At 55.7% G+C, this 25,663-nt stretch overlaps 1 protein-coding gene across 2 annotated transcripts in view; it reads left to right on the top strand.

The window, feature by feature from the left end:
- NEURL1 (neuralized E3 ubiquitin protein ligase 1) overlaps positions 1-22,442 on the top strand; it is a 62,712-nt gene extending 40,270 nt beyond the window's left edge. For both annotated transcript variants that reach the window (XM_040992170.1, XM_040992171.1), the window contains exons 2-6: positions 6,455-6,696; positions 6,971-7,292; positions 17,074-17,763; positions 19,998-20,144; positions 20,686-22,442. In XM_040992170.1, the coding sequence (XP_040848104.1) occupies positions 6,455-6,696; positions 6,971-7,292; positions 17,074-17,763; positions 19,998-20,144; positions 20,686-20,924 (1,640 nt within the window). In that variant the 3' untranslated portion in view covers positions 20,925-22,442. The remainder of the gene's footprint in view (positions 1-6,454; positions 6,697-6,970; positions 7,293-17,073; positions 17,764-19,997; positions 20,145-20,685) is intronic.
- The last annotated feature ends 3,221 nt before the right edge of the window (positions 22,443-25,663 follow it).

Genomic DNA, 25,663 nt, shown 5'->3' with positions numbered 1-25,663 from the left:
CATGTGTGTATGTTTACGAAAACTCTTTCACGTCTATGAAGTCCCAGTAACTTGGGGTGGTAGTCAGGGTGACGATGAAGGGCCTGGCGTTACAGAGAACAAAATCAAAGTGCAGAGAGGCATAGCAGCTGCCCAGAAGCCTCCAGCGGTCCTGTGACCTGACTGGGGTTCGCCCAGTGCCTCCTGCCTCTGGGGCCTACGCTTTCTTTGTGCTCACTGCTCAGAGCTGACCCAAGCCTCCCTCTCAGGAGGTGAGAACTGTGCCACCAGTGCTGATGGCTCAGCTGGGCCTCAGCAAGGTGGATGAGACGTGGAGAGATGTGTGCAGGGCCAGGCGAGAAAGCTCAGGGGACAGGGCAACGGCTCAAGCACAGGTGGAGTGATGTAAATAGTGGCAAGCATCCCAGCCACAGCCCCTGCTGAGATGACACACGGCATCTCCTTCCGTCCTGGCAAGAACCTGAGACAGCCGGCAGTGAGGCTCCTGGCGGCCTCGGGGTTAGCAGCAGAGCTGCTGGGCTTGGAGGCAGACATGCCTGACATCCTCCTTGGTCTGGGTGACCTGGGAGTGTCAGAGTGGCCATCCAGACCCTGGGGGTGGGGGACCATGAGGACACTGCCCATCAGCCTCAGAAAGGTTGGCCTTGGTCACCGGTGTCAGCGCCACGGCTCTCGTCCTGGGGGTGTGCTCTCCCCCTTGCTGTCTTCCATCCCAGATTCTTGGGTGAAGCTGGTGGGGGTGTGGTGGGGGGAAAGGTCATGCCCACAGGCGCTGTGTGTCCAGACACCTCCTCTGGGATCCCGCTGAGAGGCAGGAATGTGAACTGGAGCTGGCTGAGGGTCACCCAGAGGGCTGGCCAGGCCTGTGTCTGGCAGCTCATATATGCCCAGGAGGAGTGGGGTTCTGGTGGTGGTGGTGTGTGTAGGGGGCAGTTTCCATTGTGTCAGCAGCAGCCTCTCTGGGGGCGGGGGGACACCCCCATTGAGGCTCCCCAGGAGCTTGTAAGCCAGTCAGCAAGGGGTATGGTTAGGTTTTCTCCCTGGGCCTACTGCCTCTCCAAGCCACCATCCTTTTCCTCCAGGCTGAGCTGCCAGACACCACCTATCTTCACCCTGGGCCCACCATGCCTGCCATCCTGAGTTCATGGGGGAAAATGTGTTGCAGTCCTGGTGCTGAATGGAGGAAAGGATCCTGTGTGTGGTAGACCAGGGTTCTAGTCTCAGTTTCGCCACATGATTTGCTGTGTGACCTCCGGCAGCCTGAAGTACAGCTCACCCGTCCATTGGATGTGGGGACATAATATATCTGACAGTGCTGGCAGGGAGCCTCATTGGGCAGTGTTGGGAAGATGCCTGGCCTGGTGCCCTCTCTGTTATGCCCTTGGTAATATAGAAAATTTGTTCTCATTTGCTTTGGAGCATCCTTTGCAGGTTAAACTGCCCATTAAGCTGGAGGAGGAAGACATCAGAAGCAGAGCGCCTAGGGTGGAGGAGGTGGTTTGGCCACCTCTGAGAGCATCATTTGCATTATAGTTGTAAGGACAGCACCCCCTGGAGGTGTGCAGGCCATAGAACATGTGGTTATCAGTGATGGCCCAGGCCCTGGTTCAGAAGAGAACTAATAGGACCTGAGTTAGGGTCTTGGCTGCAGGGTACATAGGAGGAGCAGAACTGGGCTGGGGGAGGGGTTTTATTTCCCAGAATTGGCAGATTAAGTGTAGGGTGCTCAGGTACTCCCAGGAGCCCAGGAAGGGAAGAATTGGAGACTGCCAAGGAAGGGGGAAGCCATGGGCAGGACATGTTCAGCAGACCAGTGAGGTGGCCCTGAGAGCACTGACCACACAACAAGCTTTAGCCCAGAGAGAAGGGGCTGCAGATGGGCCTCTGAGCCTCTGGGGTTGTCCCCCACAACCTTGAGGACAACCCACAGGCAGAAGACAGGCACAGGATTTGGCAGGCCCCTGCCATCAGGAAGCAAAAGCCTTGCAGCTCCCAGCCTGCTGCCACTCCAGAAGAGAGCACCCCATTTGGTGTCACAGATGTGGGAGGGATTGAAGTTTGGGGTGACAGGCTCTTCCTGCAGGCTTCGGGGACTCCTGAGAGAAGATTCTAGTTGGGGCACTGCCTAGGGCCTGGTGACAGGGCAGCTGTGGTGGGCACAGAGCCCAGCTTGTCTTCCCTCTATCCATAAAGGCCTGGCTTGAGAGTTGTCGCCTGGGAGGTTGGGGAGATACACAGTACAATGCTCCCTTTTGCCCTGTGTGGTTGGGTGTGTTTTGACCAGTGTGTGATGGGATCACCTCCTCCATCTGGAAAGAACCTTCCCTCCACTTCCAAAACCCCTTTTACAGTCCCCACTCTGCTTCTCCCTTGATACCTGTGAGAGCACTCTGGACCCCTGCCTCTCGCAGGATGTCCTCCCTCATGGGAGCACATGGCATGTGGCCTCTGGCGTCTGGTTTTTTTCATGCAGCCTGCTTTTGAGGTTCATCTCTGCCATGTGATCAGTACATTTTTTCCCCGCTGAGTAGTAGTAGTAGCTGTTCTGCATTTTATGTGTCCATTCACCAGCTGAAGGACGTCTGAGCAGTTTCCAGGTTTTCAGTTGTGAATAAAACTGCTATACATTGTGTTCAGGTCATCTGTGGACATGGTTCATTGTTTTTGGGGGCATGCCCAGAAGTGCATGTGCTGGGTGGGGTGGTAGGTGTTGGGCTTTGTGAGAAACTGCCAAACTCCGATCCATGGTGGCTGCCCGGTCTGTCTCTTCCAGTGACATAAGGGCTGAGGACAGGGTTGCCGTTCTGTGTATTGGTGGCATCATGAGAGATGTCGTGTTTCCCCAGAGTGCCCCACAAGATGTTAGGTGGTAACTGGATAAACTTGTCTCAGTTATATTTTATAAGTGATGACTATTTTTAAAAAGGAAGATGTAGTTTTGTTTTTTTTTTTTTAATTTGAAAGGCAGAGTTACACACAGAGAGGAGGAGATACACACAGAGAGATCTGCCATCTGCTGATTCAATCCCCATATGGCTATAGTGGCCAGAGCCGAGTCAGTTCAATGCTAGGAGCCAGGAGCTTCTCCCAGGTCTTGCACATAGGTACAGGGGCCAAAGGATTTGAGCCATCTCTGCTACTTTCCCAGGATCTGCACCCTGGGGTGTTTCCTGTGGGAGGAAGGCCCTGAGGCATGTCCTTCCAGGGTTTGGATCTCTGGCCCAAGGGAGTCTCCACCATATCTGCCCAGAGCCACAGTTTATCTGGACCTTTCTCAGAATCCAAGATCTTCATAGGTCAGAGTGGGAATGAGAGGAAGTTGAAGGGAACTGCAGCCCTGCAGGTGGCCCATGGGCTCTGGGATGGGGACCCTCCAGGAAGGGTCCTTGGCAGCAGCTGGGCCCAGTGGGGCTTAAGAACTGCTTTACTGGGCCTGGCACGGTGGCGCAGTGGTTAAGGTCCTCGCCTTGCACGCCCGGGATCCCATATGGGCGCCAGTTCTAATCCCGGTGGCTCCTCTTCCCATCCAGCTCCCTGCCTGTGGCCTGGGAAAGCAGTCGAGGACGGCCCAAAGCTTTGGGACCCTGCACCCGCGTAGGAGACCCGGAAGAGGCTCCTGGCTTCGGACCGGCATAGTATCGGCCGTTGCGGTCACTTGGGGAGTGAATCATCAGACGGAAGATCTTCCTCTCTGTCTCTCCTCCTCTCTGTATGTCTGACTTTCCAATAAAAATAAAAAATAAATCTTAAAAAAAAAAAAAGAACTGCTTTACTGCCGTGTCCTGAACCCCACCTGCTTAAGGCTTATGATTGGATGTGTTTAACATCTACGTGACCACATCCAAGGTAGTGGATGTGGTTACCCCAAATGTGGTCTTGGCTCCTTGCTAGTCCCCCTATGTCTCCCCACCCCTGTGCAAACCACTGACGTGCTTGTGAGCACCAAAAACAGGACAGGGTGGAAGGAGACAGAGAGTTTGAAGAGCTGTGGATGGAGTACTCTGCTCTCTTACCTGGGTTTAACTCACTGCTGTCTGCTGCACAGAGCTTGTTCTTTAACTTTTCATCTCTGTATATGGCTGTATGCCTCAACCATGTAGATTATATTACCCTCATCAGTGGGTCTTTTTGTCGTTTTTCTTGGAGTGAGTGTTGTGGCACAGCAGCCAATTAAGTTGCTACTTAGGACTCCCGCTTCCCATTTCGGAGTGCCAGTTCAAGTCCTGGTTGCTCTCCTTCGATTCAGCATCCTTCAACGCAGCAGGTGCTTGGGCCTCTGCTACCCATGTGTGAAACCTGGCTGGAGTTCTGGGCTCCTGGCTTCCACCTGGCCAAGCCTTTTTTGTTTTTTGAAAGGCAGATTTACGAAGAGGAGAGACAAGAAATATCTTCCATCTGCTGGTCACTCCCCAAATGGCTGCAATGGCCAGAGCTGAGCTGATCTGAAGCCAGGAACCAGGAGCTTCTTATGGGTCTCCCACATGGGTGCAGGGGCCCAAGGCTTTGGGCTGTCCTCGACTACTTTCCCAGGCCACAAACAGGGAGCTGGGTGGGAAGTGGAGCCTCTGGGACACAAATCAGTTACCCATATGGGATATTGGCACTTAAAAGTGGAGGATTAGCCAGTGGAGCCATGGTGCTGACTCCTGTGGCTCAGCCTGGCTATTGGGGTTATTGGGAAGTGAACCAGTAGGTAGAAGATCTTTCTCATGTGTTTGCTCCTGTCATCCTACCTTTCATTTAGTTACCCAAAAAAAAAATGTAATTTTATTTCCTTATTTTATTTGAGAGGAGAGAGAGAAAGAAAGATGAATAGGCTCCTTCTCATGCCACTTCTGCACCTGGGGTGTAGGCAGCTACCCTAGAGAGCCCCTAAGTCGGTGGGCAGAGGCGGCTGGTACCTGGGGGTCGCTGAGGAAGCAAGGGCAGCAATGTTGTCCCCAAGCAGGTGGCAGTTTCCTGGCTTTTCTCAATCCTCTCGTTCCCCACTCCCTTCTGCCTGGAAACCCCTCCTCCATTCTAGGGAGTGGGAGGCCCTGGGCAGGCCGGATGCTGGCCAAGCCAGCTCTCTGCATTCTTAAATTCCTGTCTGGAAGAACTACAATGTGAAGCATCCCAGAAGGCCTCTTGTCACATTTTGTAGCTGTCTCCTCCACCTCCTTTTGATTCTCCATGGCTCTCTTTCCTTAGGAAGACAGGAGGGGGTGGGTGGGTGTATGGCCTAGTGGGTTAACAGCAAAGGAAATGCCTGTGTGTTATACCTGAGTGCCGGGAATTCATAGCCACCTCCAGCTCCGGCCAAGCCAGACCCTTGAAGGCACTGATGATGGCTCAAACACTGGGTTCCTACCTGCTACATGAAAGACCTGACTTGAGTCTCTAGCACCTGATTTTGGCCTCTACTCCTGGCTTTGGCCCAGGCCTAGGCCTGAGCCCTGTGGTCACTGGAGAGTGAACCCCTGCATGAAAATACTTGCTCTCTCTATCCTTTTATGTTTCAAGGAAAAAGAGAATGTAAGACAGGACAGGGCTAAGGGGGGAGAAGCAAGTGAATATTGATGGGCCTGAGCTCCCAGACCCATGGTGGGGCTGTGTATCTGTGCTTCCGGGGAGAGGTCTGAGAAGGGAAGTGATTATCTTGGGATTGTACACTCAGTTAGTGACAACCCACCGAGCACCCAGTCCTGTGCTCCCCGCCTTCTGCCACCTCCACCCCACCATTACATGGCTAGTTTGTAGAGCATTTACAAATGTGTTCCCAGGTGTGTCCCAGCTGGGTTATTGGAGGAAGTGCTGGGTGCTCCATGGTGGGTCCTGGATGGCATGGAGCTCCCATCCCACGTCCAAGACACTGCAGGCACAGGTGGCTGATGCACAGCAGTGGGCCTGGGTGGCAGGCTGTGGGCAGGTGGCCAGAGGAACACTGCCCCCCTGCCATCCCTCCTGGCTCCCAGTAACAGCCCCACGGTCTACTGCAGCCTGGCCTTGCCAACCCAGTGCCAGAGCTGCTGTGTTTTCTCCAGGAGGCCTTCCAGTTTGTCTGGATGGGGCCATGCTCCCACAGGGCAGGCTCCATAAGTGCTTCCTGTCTGCAGCTGTGGCATTTAGGAAGGAGCTGGGTGCCCAGCAGAGGGGGACTGCATGCTCACGGAAGAAATAATGGGAAAAGTGAGGTGCCAGGGTGCCAGTGGAGATGGTGCTGTGAAATGGCCATATATGGATGGGGTAAAGGGAACCTAAGTGGGAAGTGGTGGGTGAAGGACCAGGCCAGACTAGGGCGTAGTAGCAGGAGAGGATGGCAGAATGTGGCCACGAGTGTGGAAGTAATGGGCAGTAGAGCCATGTCTATTTATGCCCAGGCCCTGCCCTTAGGGGACCCTGCCCTAGGGGAAACGGGTTGGGCTATTGGTCTCATCAGGTCTGACTCTGGCTTGGGTTTTTTTTTTCCTTCCAGACTCCATTGGGGGTCCCTTCCCGGTCCCCTCTCACAGATGCCACCACAAACAGAAGCACTGTCCGCCAGCGCTGCCTGGTGGGGGGCTCCCAGCCACGCCGCTGCTCTTCCACCCGCACACCAAGGGCTCCCAGATCCTCATGGACCTCAGCCACAAGGCCGTCAAGAGGCAGGCCAGCTTCTGCAATGCCATCACTTTCAGCAACCGGCCTGTCCTCATCTATGAGCAAGTCAGGCTGAAGGTGGGCCTCCCACTCCTGCTGTCCCCACCTTTCCCACCCCACCTCTACCTTCTCTGCGTGACTTGAAAGGGGCATGGCCACTTCCACTGGTGCTTCTCCCACCCTGAGCAGATGGGGAAGGGAAAGGCTGGTGGTAGTGGGACCCTTGGGAGTGTGCCAAAGGTGGTCAGTAGAGAAGGGCTTCCCTGCCCCTCATCTTCCCCGTCTAACTAGCAGGGGAGGGGGTCACTGGGTTGAGCCCCTCCTCGCCCACTGCCCCATCCTGTGCCACCAGATCACAAGGAAGCAGTGCTGCTGGAGCGGTGCCCTGCGTCTGGGCTTCACCAGCAAGGACCCTTCGCGCATCCACCCTGACTCGTTGCCTAAGTATGCCTGCCCCGACCTCGTGTCCCAGAGTGGTTTCTGGGCCAAGGCACTGCCCGAGGAGTTTGCCAACGAGGGCAACATCATCGCCTTCTGGGTGGACAAGAAGGGCCACGTCTTCTACCGCATCAATGATTCCGCTGCCATGCTCTTCTTCAACGGAGTCCGCACGGCCGATCCACTCTGGGCCCTGGTGGACGTGTACGGTCTCACGCGGGGTGTCCAGCTGCTGGGTGAGTGCCCCTCCCCTCTTCTCTCCCCTTTCCCTCCCTGTCATGGGTGCTGGGTGCAGCCCTGGGCCTCTGGCTGCTGAGCCTGATGCTGCCCCATCCCACTGGGCGTGGGGACCTGGGTGGAGTGTGGCTAACTCTCCATACCAGTCCATCCCTTCCAGCCTGCACCTCTGGCAGGTGGATGACATTCCTGAACCCCTGCAGCCCCTCTGAGTAGAGTGCAACCTTCTCTGTCAAGACCCCCATCCCAGAAGGAATTCAAGCTGATCCATGCTTGCTCCATGCCAGATCCTGCTCTACTGTCTGCTGCCTCAGCATTCCTGGGAGACAGGTTACACTGTTGGACTCCCAGAGGTGGAGGCTCCAGTTTAGGAATTGTGGCTGGAGGCAGGAGAACCGGCACCCAGCCCTGAGTCTTGCCCCTCTGAAGCAGGAGCTCTGTCCTGGGGCACTGGTGTTGGAGGAGGCTGTGTTCCAGCAATACTCCAAGGCTTTCTGGGAGGACAGATGGAGAGCAGAGGGTGCTGGGGGGCTAGGACTCTTCCTGTGGCTCCCAAGACGCCACTGGGGCTGGCCAGGTCAGCTCTGGCAGGAGAGTGAGAGACAAACATAGAAGAAGCGGGTGTAGCTGGGAGTGTCACAGGTGCCCTGCAGTGTGAAGGTGATGCTTGCCAGCCGCAGTACTGGGGCTGTGCTGAGCTGCGGGGAGACTCATCCCAGGCTCCCATGGGGCTGGGGCAGCAGAGGAGGACAGGCACCCAGGCCACCCGAGCCCAGTCCAGCAGCCTTCTGCCTTGCACCCAAATGTGTGTGCACATTCGTGGACTTGGGGTGTAAGGCAGCCAGTCAGCCACCAACCTGCTTAAGCCCTAGCTTCCTCATCTGTAGACTGGGTCAACAGGAAGAGTAAACTAGCAGGTTTGTGAATAAACTGTCCAGCACAGTCCTGGGTGGGCTCAGCCACTGCTGACCTGTTCCTGCCCTCCTATCCCTATCCCTTGTCCCTGCAGAGAAAAATGCCACAAAGGCAGCTGGGAAACTGTTTTCCCTCTTCTCTTACTTCAGCGTCTAGAAACACTTCTCTTGAGAACACTTTGATTTGAGGAAGAAGACAGTGAGAGTACAAAGGAATGGATAATTACCAGAAGCCTTTCCAAACATCAGGAGGCTGTTTTTATTAACGAATAGTTTAGGAACTTTCTGTTTTTTTAAGTCAATAAAAGTGCTTCTGCAGTCGCAGTGATGTGTTAGGAGCCCGAGACAGGCTGTTCCAGGTGTCAGCAGCTGAACGGGGGCGCCCAGGCCGCTGGCTGATGGCCCTGTAGGCAGGGCCATGCACTTGCAGGCCACTCCGTGCCAGAGGTGGGCAGGGCAGTGCTGAGGTGGACGCACGCCGGAGCCGGCCTGACCTGCTGCAGGATGTGAGATCTCCGTTTGCCACTCTGGAAGATGTGGGGGTCGTCATTAACTGTTGCCAGGGTTCTTGTGCATGCTCAAGGTGCTACTTCAGCAGGTGCCCAGTAGGTAAACCCTGACAGGCAGCTTCCCGGTGCCCAGCCCAGGTCTGAGTCAGCACCTTCCTGGTGTCCTGGTGCCGCCGCCACACCAGGCCTCATGCTTCAAGGGGTCCTAACGCCTTGAGTCTGAACTTGAGTCTGCCTGCTTCTGTCTCATCTTCAGTCTTCCCATCTGTAAGCTGCTGTGAGTCTATTGGCTTATCCTGAGGCTCAGCCATGTGGTGAAGGATGGAAAATGTCTGTGTCCTTGAGAAAGGCACAGGCTTGGTGCTGGGTGGGTGGGTGGGACAGGTGGAGAGAGTGTACTTGCTCTTCTCCTTGCCATTCCCATTCTAGCTTCAAGGCCCAGCGCAAAAGCCACCTCCTGCCTGGGGCCCTCCCAGGGAGGGATTCTCTTGTCCACCTTTGCATCCCCTGCTGCGGGGCCCACACTTCTCATTGGCCGGGCACTGACGAGTCTTGGGGCCTCCTCTTGCACTCTGCTGAGACTGGAGGCCTGCAAGGAGGAGGTGTGCTTTTTTACCCAGGCAGGCCCCTTGCCAGAGTGGGCTCTTGCGCCTGGCTGTGGGGATGCTGAGCGCTGTTTGCAGGGTGGGTTGGGGGAGTATAAGCGTGTGGGAGGAGATGGGGTGAGGGGTTCCCCAGCCCTGCTCGCACACACAGCTGGGGTTCATGGGGATGAACTTGAACTGGCATGCTGGGCAAACTTGGCCCACTGTGCTGCCAGGCGCTCTCCCAGCTACCAAGGGTTTCCACTCAGTTCCTTGGGCTCCTCGGCGGCAGGCCAGGAAGAAAGTGTGTTTGATTCCCTTTCAGCAGGGAGAAAACTGAGAGCAGTGTGAAGACCTAGTTTACCCAAGTAGGGATGTGGCCAGGCGGGAACTCCGTAGTGCTGAAAGCAGTGCCTTGCAGCAAGATCACAGGCAGGAAATCTCAGAGGAGGTGGAGGTCTGTGAGGCAGGCTGGTGTCCACGAGGGCTTCTTGGAAGAGAAAACCTGGGGTGTGCTTGCAAGTTCCAGGAGGGTCAGGACAGGTGGGAATGGGGGGAGTGGGGAAGAAGTGGGATAGCCTGCAGGACCACCCCCAAGAGCCTGGCTTAGCCTAGGGCCCCTCTCTGACTATAAATGGGTGTGCACGGCCCTGGCCTGCCCCTCTCTGTACACCCACTGTGGCTGAGGCCTGGAGGATCCCCACCTCAGGTGTAGATCACCATAACCCTGGGCATTTGCAGACACTGTGAATGGGCCCTAAATTGAATTAGCAGATCAAATATCTCTTCCTTTTGCCCGTCCTACATGGGTTATTTATTTATTTTGGGCAAAGACCAGCCCATCCAGGAATGGTGTGAACTGGGTGTGCTGCTCTGCTCCTTCCTCTGTGCCCCTGAACAGTCTTGGGGTCTCTTGCCTTTTCTTACCTCCCCCACACCCCTGTTCCTGCCCCGCCACCTCCCAGTGTTTGTATTTTTGGGGGCTTGACTCAATCTCTTTTCCCTTCTCTATCCTCTCTCCTCCTCTGCTCCTCTGTCCCCACTGCTCCCTCCAGCTCCTGCTTCTCTTCGCCTCCCTCCCCTCCTCTGAACAGAGTTCCTGTCTGTCAAGGCTGTGCTGTCTTTCCTGGGGTGCTTGTCCCAGGCCAGTGTCTGTAGGGCTCTCAACCAGGCCTACTTGTGGGCCTCCACGCCTCACTCTGGCCTGCACCTGCTGCTTGGACCAGAGGCATCCTGGCTGCCTCACTGTGCACAGGGCAGGTAGGCACATTAGACCATGGACAGATGGGAGGGAACATGGCCAGGGCCAGAGTCTCCCCTCCTCTAGACACTGACCAGTCTGCCCTGCCCATACTGGTGCCAGCTGTGGTCTGGCAGGCCTGCTGTAGGTCTTGTGGGTGACCTGGGCACCAAGTTGCAGTTCAGCAGGCCTCCCTCTTCTGCTGCTTCCAACTACCCTGGCCCAAGCCTGGCCTGATGTCTCTAAGAATAACAGCTTCGAACCTCCAGGAAGAAGGGCCCTCCAGCAACCAAGTAAACACAGGTTTTATGGGGTGATTAATACTGGGAGAGATAAGCTCCTACCCAGGGTTCAAGGTCTCCTTGCTGCACTCAGAAACATGAACACCAGTGGCTCCTGGCAGAAAGCTGGTCAGCCAGGATGCCAAGTCTAAGGGATTGTTGGCCTTTCCTCTGGGCCCCCAACAACTCAGGTATCATTCACCGTGCTCTAAAAGTCCCAGGAGGGTACAGTCCTCACCCTCAGGCAAGGAAGGGCAGACCCAACCATTCTCCTTGAAGAGGAGAACTCAGTAACTGATGTGAGGTGGCCTGCATCCAATTCTGCAGTTAAATATGATCTAAAGAGTAAGACTAACTGTGTGTGTGAAACAATCCAGGAGGGCTTCACAGGTGAGTCTCAAAATCAGGAAGCAAGGAATGCAAAAAAGAAAGATGACCTGCCCAGGGCCAAGGGAGCCCTGCTGGCAGAGTAAAAGAATCACGGCTAAGCCTGGCAGAGCACCAGGAGGGCAATAGGTGGGAGCTCAGACTTTTAAAAATAAGTTTGTTTTATTTATTGCAAATGCAGAATAATAGAGAGAGGAAGAGACAGAGAGATCTTCCATTGGTTGGTACACTCCCCAAGTGAATATAAAGGCCAGACTGAAACCAGAAGCCAGGAACTCTGAGTCCTGCTCATGGGTGCAGGGTCCTGAGCACTTGTGTTATTTCCCAGGTGCATTAGCAGGAAGTTGGATGGGAAGTGGAGCCACTGTGACTTGGATTGGGACTTGAACTAGTGCCCGGATATGTAGGTCACAGGGGCTCCTGGCTGTCTGCTTCATCCCTCCCCATGCATGTTTCTCAGGGCTTGGTACGAGACTCCCACCTACCCACAGAGGACAGTGATGGATGAGACCTAGCAGTGGGTGGGGGAGGCCTGGCTCCAGCCTCCCATCCAAGGTGTGCCTTCGCCTGGCAGCACCAGTGGCACACGTGAGCCCCCATCCGAGGACCACACTACCATCTGGATTTGTGTTTCCTGGGCTAAACCAATATTTATTGGTGTGGTTTATTGCTAGGGGCCAGAAGGCAAATATTAGCTAAAGGAGCATGGGCCGGCTTGAGGGATGAGGGAAACAGTTGGTGCTGCCCATCCCTTTCTTCCCCTGTGACAATCTTCCTTTCTTTTTGATGAAAACATCTCGTTTTTGGGGCTTCCGAGTCTAAGCACTTCTTTTCTGCTTACTCCAGGGTCTGCCAGTTGCTTCAGCATCATGCACCAAACCCTCCCTGACCAAGAAGCCTTCCTTGACTGTCCCTGCCCTTTCTCCTGACTGCCTGATATCCACTGTAGTCTAAGAATTAGCAGGGGCTGTCGTACCATGTACTGTTCCACTCAGAGGAGAGCAGGTGCTTGTACCCCCATTTTACAGGCAAGGAATGAGTGGTTCCAGGAGGCCCTGTGACTTGCCCAGGTCACACAGCTGCTTGAGGAGCTGTGATCTGAACACAGGAGCCAGGGCTGCACTTGGCCTCTAGCGTCCTTAGATGCGCATTTGCCTTGTCTCCCAGTTAACATCTGATTACCGCTCAAGAGTGAGGACCCCGTCCTTCTGGGACTTTTAGAGCAGTGAATGAGAGCTTGGGGTACCAAGGACCAGAGGGTGCCAGGGGGTCCCAGCAAGCGCCCAAGCCAGGCCCTGGGATGCAGGTGGGTCTGCCTGACCTTAATTCCCCATCCTTTGTGGTAACACTCTGCTTTCCTACCAGCGTGAATATGCATGTTCTGGAGCCACGTGTAACTCCCATTAAGCGACCATGCGTTAGGAACCATCTGGTCCTAAACCAGCTCTGCAGCTGAAAGGGGCGGGCAGGGCTGTGTCCAGATAGGATAGTCACACAAGCTCTGTGCTTCTATGGCCAGGGCTCCCTGAAACACAGGGGACTGACAGAGGCCAGCTCCTCATTTGGATAAGAGGCATCTACTGCTAAAGAAGACAAGGTTGAGAACTGCTAAGCCTGATGACCCCGTCTCTAAGTGTGCGTGGCTGGAAGATCTCGGTGATTCGGAGACAGTCTGCCCTTCCCTCTGAGAGCCTCAAACAGCGTGTTTGTCTTTCCCAGCTTCCCCATGGACGGGTTTAGAGGGAGCTGGGCGGAGGTGGTGTGGGTTTCAGGGTGCTGCCCCGAGCGGTAGAGAACCCCTCACCCTCCCTGCTGCCTACCCCATGCCAGCTGCACACCAGCAGGAATATGTTTATGGAGACAATAAATGGGCTGGCAGCGCCTTCCAAACAGGCGCCAGCAAATAGCCGACAGCCCACCCGGCACTGCAGATTGACCCGTGGTTAAAGATTACCCAGGGCTCCAGCTGTGAGAATCTAAACAAAGACTGTTCCCACCCAGTGGTGGCCCCGCTTCAAAGGAGGCTCCTGTGCCAGGGCCCAGGCCTTGCCTTGGTGACCTGGCATTGCAGGCAGCAGCTGGCCCCATGCAGCCGCTGTCCAGGTGCTTGCTAAGGGTTTGCAATCCCAGCTCTCCTGTCTCTTCTAGGACACAAAACTCAGGGACTCAGCCCGATTGGAGATCTTTCTCTTAAAGGCACATTTGTGCTATGCAAGCGAAGATCCAGAGTGGATCTTGGATGCAGAGAGATGGAGTTACACAGAGCACAGCCTTCTAGTAGTCAAAGATATGGGCTGGGCAGCCTGGGAGGTAGTGAGCTTGTTGTCCCCAGGGGCATGCTAGCCAAGGTTGAGTGGGTACTGGGCAGGATAAACGTGTTTTCTTGGTGCCCCATTCAGTCTACGTACTAACATGCTTGCAGCTAAGGTGTGTTTCTTGCTCTGAAGCCTCAACCATTCTGCTGACTTCTGGCTTCCCTGGTCCCTGCTCAGAGCAAGCAGTGGGCCAGGGAGTATGGGGAGGAGGGCTGGTTACTGTAGCTCTGGCCAGGGATTGTTGCAGAGCTACCAAAATAGGCAGGAGCAGAAGATTAACACATTGCTCCCTGAAAGAGGGCCACGGCAGGGAGCCAGCTCAGCCTGGAGGCCTTAGGGTCCCCTCTCACCATCATAAGTACCTTCAAAGTGGGCAACCACAGGTCCTCATCACCCTCACGTCACTCATTCCTACTACATGTGGGGCCACCCCACTGTTTGGGACTCAAGGGCAAAGTCCCCGAGCTGAGATTGGTCCCCCAGCTTGTGCCACATGGCCTGGGCATCTGGACCCTGCCCTTCCCTGTGCCTTGGTGCTGCTTCCCTCGCCCGGGAACTTGCTGATCCCGTTGGCACAGTGTTCTCCGACCAGGTCCTCCAGCTCAAGTTTCCGCCTCTATTTCAGGGCCTCAGCACAGCTGGGCCCACTGAGGGGTGGTTATTTTGGAGCCTGTTGGCTGCCTGCAGCTGCTCCTGACCCCAAGGGGTGGAGGGGAAGTTGGGGGAAGACAACCTTGGGCTGTGCATTGACCTTCACAATTCAGTCAGTGCCTAGCTGAGCCCTAGCAGCTCCCAGCCCTGCCCCCACCACCTACCATGTTTCAATTCCAGACCAAAGGTGTTTTGTTTTGTTTTGTTTTTCCCTGTACCCCTTCTCCATCATCCTCTGTCTTTCCTCCCTCCTCCTCTATGCTTGATTTTTAAGGGATTTTTCTTTTGGTCTTAGAGATTTCCTTGCATGAGCATTTCTTGGGTGCCTATTGTGACTGATGAGAAGTCTAACAGACTCAATTAAGTAAATATTAATCTCTGAGGGTGCCAGGGGCCTTGTAGGTGCCTGGGACTTCCCATGTCACTCCAAGCACAGCAACAGCATTTCAAGGCATCCTAGGGTTCTCGAGGTGAGACAGGGAGGAAAGCTTAGCCAAGGTCAGCAGCAAGGGCTGGATTGGACACTTAAGCCCAGGCTGGGATCACCACCGGGGCACTGAACCTTGTGGTGTGTAAGTGATACCTATGGCGTCCTACAGTAACCCAAGGGCTCTTGTGTGCCAGGTACTCTACAGTGTGCCCCTATTCTTAATCTTCACAGCTGCCCTTCTAAGCAGAGGGATAGAATAGAGATTTGATGTCACTCAAATGCTTTTTTCACTGCTTGAAGAAGAGGGAACTCAGCAGGTGGAGCTACTGCTTGTCCAAGGCTTTGCAATACAGGAAATGGAAGGATTAGGATTTGAATCTAGGCTAATGCTTACAAGTGTATGCATTTGGATTACCCAAGAACCCTAAAGGTGGTTCTTGAGAAGTACAGTGTGCATATCAAGGGAGATGATGAGCTGCTCGGGGCACATCTGGGCTCCCACGTCTGCCTCTGTGCATTGTCTAAGAGGGAAGGTGTGTGGGGAGGTTTTTTGTTCAACCTGGGGTGCAGAGGCAGCACAGGAGATGGTGGTGTAAACACAGGGGGCTGATGTCTGGGGTAAGAGAAGGAAATGCTTGAAGGCAGATGAGTGTGACCTTGGGGTGGGTGAGCTTATGAGAGTGGGCATGTCCTAGTGGAAGGGGCAGAGTGACCAAGGTAGCTTACCCAGCCCTCTTCAGAGCTCTGCCTGACAGTGTGCCCAGCTCTGCATTGCCTGAACTGAGCGTGGCGGGGGGAAGAGAGTAGGGATCCACATGGTTCCTGGAGGCTGTTGTGCTTGATTCCTTTTTTCCCTGCTGTTCACATCACTTACCTTCTCTGTCGCCAGCATCTGAGTTCCAAGGGCCAAAGCCTGGAGTCCCTGAGGGTGGGAGAGCAGTGGCTGCTCCCCGGGGTCCAGGTGGGCGGCTGTTATTCCCTCCCTTGCCCCTTGTGCCAGGCAGCTCCTCCCTGCCTCCGCCTGTCTGCAGGTCCCTCAGCATCTCTGCACTGTTGCTGTCACAGAATCAATTCCCTGGAATAATCGTATTTTCTGGTTGGCTCCCTCCTCCTTGCCAACACCATGCTAGGAAATTTCAACCAGCCAGGCCCCACGAGGCTTCTCTGGAGGGGAAGATGGGTGTGCATGTGTCGGGAGGGTGCAGGGGGCAGACCCCATCACTCCTGAGAGGCACAGAGAAGCAGCGGATGGGGAGAACAGAAGTGGAGGATTTAGAGACTGTCCCTCCCAGTGTTTCTCTAGTTGCCCACCCCACTTCCCCCGACTACCATAGGGGTTCCATAACCCAGGACAGCCTTGGAGTGCAGGTTGTGGTCCAGGGAACTGGGCAGGGCTGACTTCCATCCTGAGTCTGCCTGTGGCGGCTGCCTATGACATGGGCCTACCTCCAGGGAGGACTCCCGGCAGGCGGCACTTAGTTCATTCTGAGTTAGCAGCCTCCAGAGGGCAGGCCATGAACAGAATGTGGTTGTAGACACAGTTATGGACATGGGAGGTGTTTGGGATACGGGAAAGGTGAGTTTGTGAAAAAGGAAAGCTGTGTGGTAAGGTCCTGAGTCAGGAGTCCTTGCTGGTGGCTGGTGCAGTCACCCATTCCCTGAAATGCACAGAACTGACTGAGAAGGTATTTCCCTCCCCTGCCCCTGCGGTGAGACAGGTCAAAGCTATCACCGTCTTTATGGGTAATACATCAAGGTGATTTATTATCTGTAAAAGGCTGGAAACCACTGGTGTTTATATAGCATGACTCAATCTTAGTATTAAAAAAAGGGAACCAAAATTGCGTGTAAAAAGGTTGGCAGGTCATCTATCCAATAGAAATGCAGCCATGGCAGGGAGGGTGGGGGACCAGGCTGTCCGGCCGTCAGTAGTTCTGTCGAACTTTCTACAAGGCACGAGTTGTATTACTTGCATGGAATAAAAGAGTCTCTCGGATAAAGTTCCCTCAGTCATACTGTCCTTAAGTGGCCAGGGTAACCTCCTCCAAAGGGAACCGTCAGGATTGGGGGGCAATCGATGCCAAGGGGGGCCTGTGTGGGGCTCCCTCTGCGCGTCCACAGGATGTGGTCGCCCACAGGATGTGCCTTTTGCGATGCCAGGTGCTAGGGATAAAAGATCCAGGGTTAAAAAAAAAACAACTTGAGATACATACCAGCAAAGCATGCGTTTAGCTCCCTAGCACTTGGAAGTAATCATATAATTGAACTTTTTGGTCTCTGTGCTTCCAGTCTTACTGTTTTGCTAAACAGCTTGGGATGGGGGTCCCTGTCCAGCCTCATTTCTTGCCTTCTCCCACTAACTCCCACCCTGGACGTTGTCTGTGCCATCTGGCGGCCGGGATGGGAGGGGGCAGCGCACTCTGAGGGCGCTCGGGTGACGGCGCCCCACTCCCACTCTCCCCACCGCAGACAGTGAGCTGGTGCTGCCCGACTGCCTGAGGCCGCGCTCCTTCACCGCCCTGCGGCGGCCGTCGCTGCGGCGCGAGGCCGACGAGGCGCGCCTCTCCGTGAGCCTGTGCGACCTCAACCTGCCGGGCGCCGACGGGGATGAGGGCGCGCCGGCCGCCGGAGGCCCGATCCCGCAGAACTCGCTCAACTCCCAGCACAGCCGCGCGCTGCCGGCGCAACTCGACGGCGACCTGCGTTTCCACGCGCTGCGCGCCGGCGCGCACGTCCGCATCCTGGACGAGCAGACGGTGGCGCGCCTGGAGCACGGGCGCGACGAGCGTGCGCTCGTCTTTACCAGCCGGCCCGTGCGCGTGGCCGAGACCATCTTCGTCAAGGTCACGCGCTCCGGCGGTGCGCGGCCCGGTGCGCTCTCCTTCGGTGTCACCACATGCGACCCGGGCACGTTGCGGCCAGCCGACTTGCCCTTCAGCCCCGAGGCCCTGGTGGACCGCAAGGAGTTCTGGGCCGTGTGCCGCGTGCCCGGGCCTCTGCACAGCGGCGACATCCTAGGTCTGGTGGTCAACGCCGACGGCGAGCTGCACCTCAGTCACAACGGCGTGGCCGCCGGCATGCAGCTGTGCGTGGACGCCTCGCAACCACTCTGGATGCTGTTTGGCCTGCACGGCGCCATCACGCAGGTCCGCATCCTCGGTGAGTGCCTGCTGCCGCCTCGACGTGCCGGGCGCCCTGGAGCTTGGGTTTGGGGGTGACCCGGGTAGGGACTGAGGGCAGCCTTCCCTGCTCCCCTCTTACCCCCTCCCGACCCGGTGCTTAGGGCCCTGCTGGGGAGTCAGGCCAGGTGCGTTCTTTGGGGCCCTTAGGAATGAGCAGATTCACCTGGGCAGGGGGAAGGAGGCGGAGGTGGTTTAGTTTGAAAGCCAGAGTCGGCCCCTTCCGGCCCCTTCCGGCCTCTTCCGGCCTCGAGCCAGCCTAGTGCACGCCCGAGGGGCTGCTTAAAAAACGGAGTGGCTGGTTGAGGTTCGGCTAAAGTTTGTGTAAGATGAGACCAGAAGTTCCTGCGCCTACGGGTGGCTTTGAGTGAGTGAGAAAAAGGGGTTGGGGTATCCCTAAGGTTTGTGTGGGTGGGGGGAACCAGGAGGAGTCTCCTTGGAGTTCTGGGTCACAGGGTTAGAAAGGCCGGGCGTGGGTGTGTTGTGTGTGTGTATACATGTGTGTACACATACTTACACGTACTTGCCTGCCTGGCTTTGTGGGATGTTCTGTTAATAGGTGCCCTGCTTGTGATAGTTTGGGAACTGTGGGGTTCAAAATAGGGGAAAGGATTGTTACAGGGCTTTTTGGAACCTTAAATCAGCGGTGTGGGTTGGTTAAGGTAATTATGGTGCACGGCTTTTCCAAACGCATTGACCAGAGATCTTGTTTTCTGAGAGCTTTATTACTGCTGTCTCCCCCCCCGCCCCGTCCCCTAGCAGGTGTCTGTGGTCTGCTAACCATTCTGGTTTCATCAGACTCAGCTGGAGACCCTGTCAGCAGAGATCCCAGTTCTGCCCGGAGGTCTTGGCTGGATTCTTGACATTCCCCCCCCCCGCCCCATTTATTTGAAATTTAGAGAAAGAGCGATCTTCTGTCCGTTCACATCCCACATAGCTACAAGAACCAGATCTGGGCTAAGTTGGAGCCAGGAAGCCAGGAACTCCATTTGTTCTCCCACATGGGTGTGAGGGACCCAGTACCTGAGCCAGCTTCCTCTGCCTTCTGGGGTGCATTTGCTGAAAGCAGATTGGAAGTGCAGTAGCTGGGACTCAGACCGGCACGTCCGTATGGGATGCAGGTGTGCTGAGCAGCTGCTTAACCTGCCGTAGCACAAGAGCAATTCCCTATTTTTTTTAAGCTAATTTTTTAAGCTAAGTTTGGAAACCCTTGGACCTCACAGCCCCTAGCCCAGACACCAGCCCAGGAGACCCGTTCAGTGCCGTGTGTGTTAGAACGACCCTCTCTCAGATGGGCCTGCTGTGAGCAGGCATGAGTGTGTGTAGAGATTGGGAATGTGAGCGTGTGTGGAATCCCAGTCACATCTATTGGATATCCTCGCTGTTGAACGATACTGAGTGAAGATAGAGGGAAAGACATGAAACTGTGTGCTAAGAAGTTGAGATTGAAGGAAGAGAAATCGGGAAAGAATGAGAAGGTGTCAGAAGAAGAACAACCCAGATAAAAGGATCGTGAATCAGGCTGACTGACAATTCAGGGTGGAATACAAAGCAAGGAGAAGCAGGCTGGGGTGAAAGGGTCTTGGGCCCACCAGGAGACACTGCCCCTCAGAGAAAGGAAATGACATAGGACAAGGTCCTGTTTTGCCTCAGACCATCTAATACCAGACGAGCAGCTTCCCAGTTAATGTTTTCTAAAGGGGGTTGTCAGGCTGGACCAAAGGAAGCTTAAATAAATATGAGGATTTGAACGTCCTTAAGACAGCAGTGGGATCAGGAGCAGCCTCCTGGAGCATTCTGCTCAACCGTTGGACTGGTGATGGATGGATGGGGGTCCTGAGTGACCCCCGGGCAGCCTGCAGCCAGTGGGATGTGCACAGTGGGGAAGAAGGGTGGGGGTCTCACCAGTGCTGGTGCAGAGGTGGGTGGCATCTGGAGATCGCAGCAGAGAGGGCAGGGCTCTGAAGAGGACAGCGAGAGGGTGGTGGGGCCTTATTCTCTGTCCTGGAGCCATCTGCAAGGAGGATGCTGCAAGCTGGGTGGCAGTGGGGTTCAGGCAGGGGCTGGTTGAGGCTGCTGATGCAGTGAGGTGCGAGCATGGTGGGCCCCCTGTTTGTGAGAGTGCTGTGTAGGCAGACAGGGGTTGCCTGTCTGATGTGGCCTTTGGGTGGCTGTATCATGCCTCTTCACAAACTCCTCTCCCTCTCCTTACAGGTTCTACCATCCTGGCAGAGCGGGTCATCCCGTCACTTCCCTGCTCTCCAGCCTCCACACCCACCTCACCCATTGCCCTGGGCAGCCGCCTCTCCGACCCCTTGCTCAGCACATGCAGCTCTGGCCCTCTGGGAAGCTCTGCGGGGGGTAAGTACGCCACCCTGTGGGCACCATAGGGATTGCACCACAGCTGCCCCTGAGCCACTGGCCTCTGCAGCCTGGGGTGCAGCCTGGGGCACAGCTGGCGCAGAGCAGAGCAGAGCTGGGCTGGGGTCCAGTGAACCCCTGTTAGGATGCTTCTGGGGCATATATGCCTGTGCCCTGGCTGGGCAGCTTCTGCCAAGGGCTTTATCCCTTTTCTTTCTGCACAAAGGAAATGTTAGTGGGTAGCCCACTAATTTAGGGTCCAGCCTTAAACACTGCAATTCTTTCCCCTCTCTCCTCCTTGCCGGTTTTGTTGCTATTCATGGCCATCCTGGCCCCTGGACAGGGTGGAATGTCCCGGAAATGGTGCCACTGAGCGCTCAGCCTTTGCCCAAGTAGCAGGAAGTCAGGTTTTGGGGGTCAGTAGGCAGATCTGCAAAGACAGAGGGGACATAAGAGGCCAGGGGCTGGCTGCCGTTCCCACGAACCTGGAGCCCGGCAGATCCATGCCCCCTTTTCCTGACTGCTGCCCCCTCACCTCCAGGGACAGCTCCCAACTCTCCAGTGAGCCTGCCCGAGTCACCAGTGACCCCAGGTCTGGGCCAGTGGAGTGATGAGTGCACCATTTGCTATGAACACGCTGTGGACACGGTTATCTACACATGCGGCCACATGTGCCTCTGCTATGCCTGCGGCTTGCGGCTGAAGAAGGCCCTGCACGCCTGCTGCCCCATCTGCCGCCGCCCCATCAAGGACATCATCAAGACCTACCGCAGCTCCTAGCACACCCTGCTGGCTGTGGGGTGAGCCAACAGGGCCCTTCTCTTGCTCACTTTGGAAGCTTGTTCCTTCTCCATTAAACAAGGGAAACTAAGGCCCCTGGAGGTTTGGGGGAAGAGAGAAGTGGTTTAGGCAGGGAGGTGGGTGGCAGAAGCCAATGGCCAGGCAGAGGGCAGGGGAGGAGGTGCTGCCCAGCTCTGCCGTCTCTGTGTCTCTGTGCCCAGCTCCCTCTCTGTGCTGAGGGACAAGGCTGAGCACTGTCGCTGTCCCTGGCACAGTCCTTCCCCACCTGGGGTAGGTTTTTAAGAGGTGCCTGTGGCACCATGATGAGAGTTGAATAACATGTTCCTTCTTGGCACAGGCGACCCCGAGTCAGGGCCTGTGGCCTGGCTAGTGGGCTGTGGCCTGGATCTGAACCTGCACTGAGCATCTCAGCCAGCCACCCTTGAGCAGGCTCCTGAAAAACAGCCCCAAGCACAGCTCCTGAGCTGCTATCTCCTTCCTCTGTTTGGTCCAGCAGCTGGGGGCAAGAAGGCTGGGGACGCCTCTGCACCAGGCAGGCTGCACTCCCCAGGCCAGCCTCCCATCACCTGGGATGGAAGAGTGGGTGGATTGCTGGCCAGGGCTCCAGGTCCCAGGGTGTAGCTCTTGCCCCAGTCATCTTGTGAGCTGCTGTGGCTCTGGGGTGACCCTTTGGGGTAGCCTGGGCTGGGGGAGCAGGTCTGCCTGCATCAGGATCTTTGAGAACAGGTTTGTAGTTTCTCTCCATACCCCGCTGCCTCCCACAGCTTGGGCTGGCCTGGGCCACTTCTCAGAGGCTGTCTCCAGCCATGTCCTCCATCACCACTCCTGGGTGGAAGTGGCTGCAGGGGCTGCCCTGGTCTAAGTCCAGCCCTTTTCCTTGTTTTTATTTATTTATTTATTGAGTTTGTGGCTTTTTTTTTTTCCTTGTGTCTTTGTGGGCCCCAGAAACACCACCCTGGTGTGTGGGCCACCTAGTGATGGGGGAGCAGAGACCATCCTTCACCCTGTCCAGGCCCCAGCTGCAAAGCTCACGGCCAGCATTGCCAACTGAGAACTGGGAAAAGGGGGCATGTCGGGAGGCCTCCTGGCAAGGTCCATCTGACAGACTGGCTATGTGGCGCCAACCCCCCACCAAACCTCAGCTCCCTCTTCTGTGAAATGGTTGTGTGTGTGTGTTTGGGGGGAGGGGGTACTTTCTCTTTGGCTTCTGGAGGAGTTTGGTGAGGCTGCCAGGGGGGTGTGTGATGGGGGCACCGCTTGGCCGTTGGGGCCCAGGCTCGGCCACGTTTCTTACCAGCCTTGCAGGGGCTCTCGGTGAAGTGCGTCGTATGCTGGGTCTCTCCTCCCCTGTCATCCCAGAGGCCTTAAATGTTGGGGCTGTGTGGCCCGAGGTCCTGGGAGAGGAAGCCATCATCTGTTGTCTGTTAGTGCTGGGGTAGCTGCTGCCTTTGTGATCTGGGTCGCTGTGATTGTGAATAAAGGTGATTTCGTACCAGCCTCAGGGCTGTGGTGTGCCATGTAGAAGGTGGGGAGGGCGGGCCAGGGGATGTGTTTGTGTGCCCTGTAGGTGGAGAGGCATCCTCCGGTGGTGGACAAGAGCAGGCGCTGGCATGTCAGGTGAGTCTCAATCTTGTGGGGTTGTGAAGAGCAGTGCCCTCACCATGACTGAGGCCTTGTGGGATGGGCAATGCATTCAAGGGGCTGATCAGGGGACAGACCAGTCCCCGCTGCTCTGGTCAGGAGAGGCTGTGCTGAGCTCCCCCAGCGACAAGGCTACCTCCAGCCGTGCCCTCAGCTCAGGCCCCCACCTCTGGCTAGGTTCAGCTGTGTTCCCACAGTGCAGTGTGGAGGCCACTGGACAAGGCCTTGGTGGGGGAACCCTGTGTATGTGCTGGCTGGAGTTGGAGAGTAGCTGGAAACAGCCCCAAGACTTTGGCTTGCTGTTGGAACCATGCTACTCTGGCAGTGCCCGCTCAGAGGCCGTGGGTACTTTCCCCTCGTAACTGCCATCTGGGAGTCTGCGCTTGGCCTTGAATAGCCGTGGCTTCCCCCCCAATGCTCGGACCACCCTGCCTTGCTGAGTCTGGTACAGGGGTCCTTGGCTCTCTCCAGGACTTGGCCACTGCCCAGAACAGCTTTTGGTGGTGGAGGAAGAGCAAGGAGAGTTCAGGTACAATTTTCACCAAGAGTGGGAACTGGGCAATCTCCTGATCCTCCACTGGTTGCTGCATTGGGGATGAGGGGATGTTTGCTGTCTGGGAGGGGTTGCTGGTGATAGGGAGAAGGAAGAGGCAATTCTGTTCAGTTAAAAAGGCCAGAAACTTTATTTAGTTTTCAGGGAAATACAAGATGCATGTAAACATAAAAAAAAGGAAAAAAACCCCAAATCTTACAGTCTAGAAGCATGCCAAGATACAGCATTTTCTGCAGGCCAAGGAGCCCCATCCAAGGGAGGATAGGCCCCTGGACTGCGGCAGACCCCAGGGCAGCGCCCCCTTCCCCAAGGACGCTGCATTTTTATGGTGAGGAAAAAAACATTAAAAACCATTAGAAACATGGAGATAGTTTAGCACCACCATTGGATCTCGGAACCATCTTAGCACTGAGGGGATTGCACTGCAGCTAATGTCCTTGGCTCCTGTTTTTCTCCTGGGGATGAGAAAGGGAAAGCCCCTCCTGCTCCCAGGGTCCCACTAAGACCAGGGCTGAGCAGACAGCAGTTCTCCAAAGTTCTGGAGCCCCAGAGACCTCTACTGCTCCACTTCCACCCATGCAGACCATACCCCAATGCTCCAGGCATCTGCTACTCCCGTTTGCCATCCTGCTGGCCTTAGCACCTGCCAGGGAATGCTCTTCCAGCTGTCCCTGGGTTCCAGGGGCACCTGGCAGAACCACCCTCCCTCCTTCCCTCAGTGATGACCTCAGAAGAGTGGATTACAAGCCACCAAGAAGTGGGAGGGTATGCATCACCCCAGGCCTGAGTCATACCTGGAGAGGTGACTCCATAAACCCCTGCCACAGGCTGCCCCCAGACTTACACAGGACTAGCCACAAGGATGTAAGGGCTCCCGTGGGGGATGGCAGGTCCCTGTTTGGCCAGTCACAGCCTCTGGTCTGTAACAGTCATGCTGCTTGAGAGCTGGCTCTGTCCTGGACAAAGGGGCAGGGCCAATCAGCTGGGCACCTGAAAGGTGGACTGAAGTATCCTGGAGACAGAGCTCTAAACTCAAAGGTATGTTGTGTCCCCCTCCACTAAGTAAACAGCCGGAACCTGCTGGGGACCCGCCCGGATTATGGCCAGTGACAGCCGGTTTTCTCCTGCAGCTTCTAAGGCCAAATTTGAAGGATTTTCCAACTTGTTCTAGTCAGGCCCGTAGGGACTGAGCCACCAGATTCTCCCTCCACCTCTTCTTTCTGAAACATCCAGACTTCCTCCTGCCCAGCACAGATGAGCCTCGAAATCCTCTCGGCCTCCTCCTGCCTCCTCTGGAAGCCCCCTTCCCCGGGAAGGGTTGTGGGGCCCCAGCCACCCCGACGTACACACTCATCCTGTAGACATGCCTCTTACATGCTCCGACATGCTCAAGCCAGTCTGCTGCTCTACAGCGTGCTCTCTCTCAGCTGTCCCACTGGCCAGGATGGAACCAGGACCAAGGCAGGGACCTTGCTTAAGCCCAGGGGATGTTAATTCTCCTAAGGCCACTAAGTTCTAGAACTGGGATGGGAGAGGGTGTTGATTGTCAAAGTGCAAACTTGAGGATTTAAAAAAAGGTAGAATTGGGGAAAGGGAGATCACATGCCAGTGCCCTCCTGAGAGCAGGCTGGGATCAAGACCTTGGAAGGTGGAGCCTTCCCCTGGTAGAAGCACCAGCGTGGCCACCCTCAAGGGTACAGGGACCAAGTCAGAGGGAAGGGCTGATTGGCAGGACTGCAGGTCCCTGACCCTGTTCTCTCACTGACTTTGACCACAGCCCCTGGGGAGCACAAGGATGATGGCAGAGCCAGAAAGCTTAGGGAGGTTGCAGGAGCCTGCATAAAATGGCTAGGAAGTGTCCAGTCGGGGCCTGCAATGGAGACTCGGGTTGTTGAGGGGGCATGTCATGCTGGGCACTTGGAACTGCTGCTCACCCTTGTCTGCCCATTGTGAGAAACAATACCCAAGAGACTCGGGGAGCCCCTGACCACGGGGGTGGGAGCCAGCCTCCACGGGTGACGCTCTGCAGGGGCAACTAAACCCCTCAGGACTCCCACTAGCATCTCTTCATGTCTTCATTCTGGGCCTGGGACAGTGGCCGAGGCTGCTGCTGCTAGATCTGTTAATGCCAGTGCGAAGTTTCCAACTAAATAAAATAATTACCCCAAAAATAATAAACCACATTGCACTCTCCAGCCAGAATTGTGCATGTGACTAACACACACGCTGCTAGAAGCTATGAGTCCCTTGGGACCTGCCCAATGCCAAGGACTTTGCTCAGTGGAGACAGCTTGCCCGGTACTTCCCCCACCCCCCTTCTAACCACATTATTTAGTTCAAGTGGGAAATTACCAAACATGCATACATACACACACTTTCAATTTAAAACCCTCAAAAGAAGTGAGGGAATCAATCCTTTAACGATATGGACGGTTCTCTTTCCAGACAGCCTGGCACTAGTTGTGTAGCCGTGTATGCACCAAGGGAGAGGCCCACCCAGGGGTGCTGCCCTGCCTGGGACACA

This window comes from Ochotona curzoniae, unplaced genomic scaffold (genome assembly GCF_017591425.1).
Source record: "Ochotona curzoniae isolate NIBS_2020 unplaced genomic scaffold, NIBS_Ocur_1.0 contig_66, whole genome shotgun sequence".
Classification (NCBI taxonomy): Eukaryota; Metazoa; Chordata; class Mammalia; order Lagomorpha; family Ochotonidae; genus Ochotona; species Ochotona curzoniae.
This window is presented reverse-complemented; position numbering and strand designations above follow the sequence as displayed.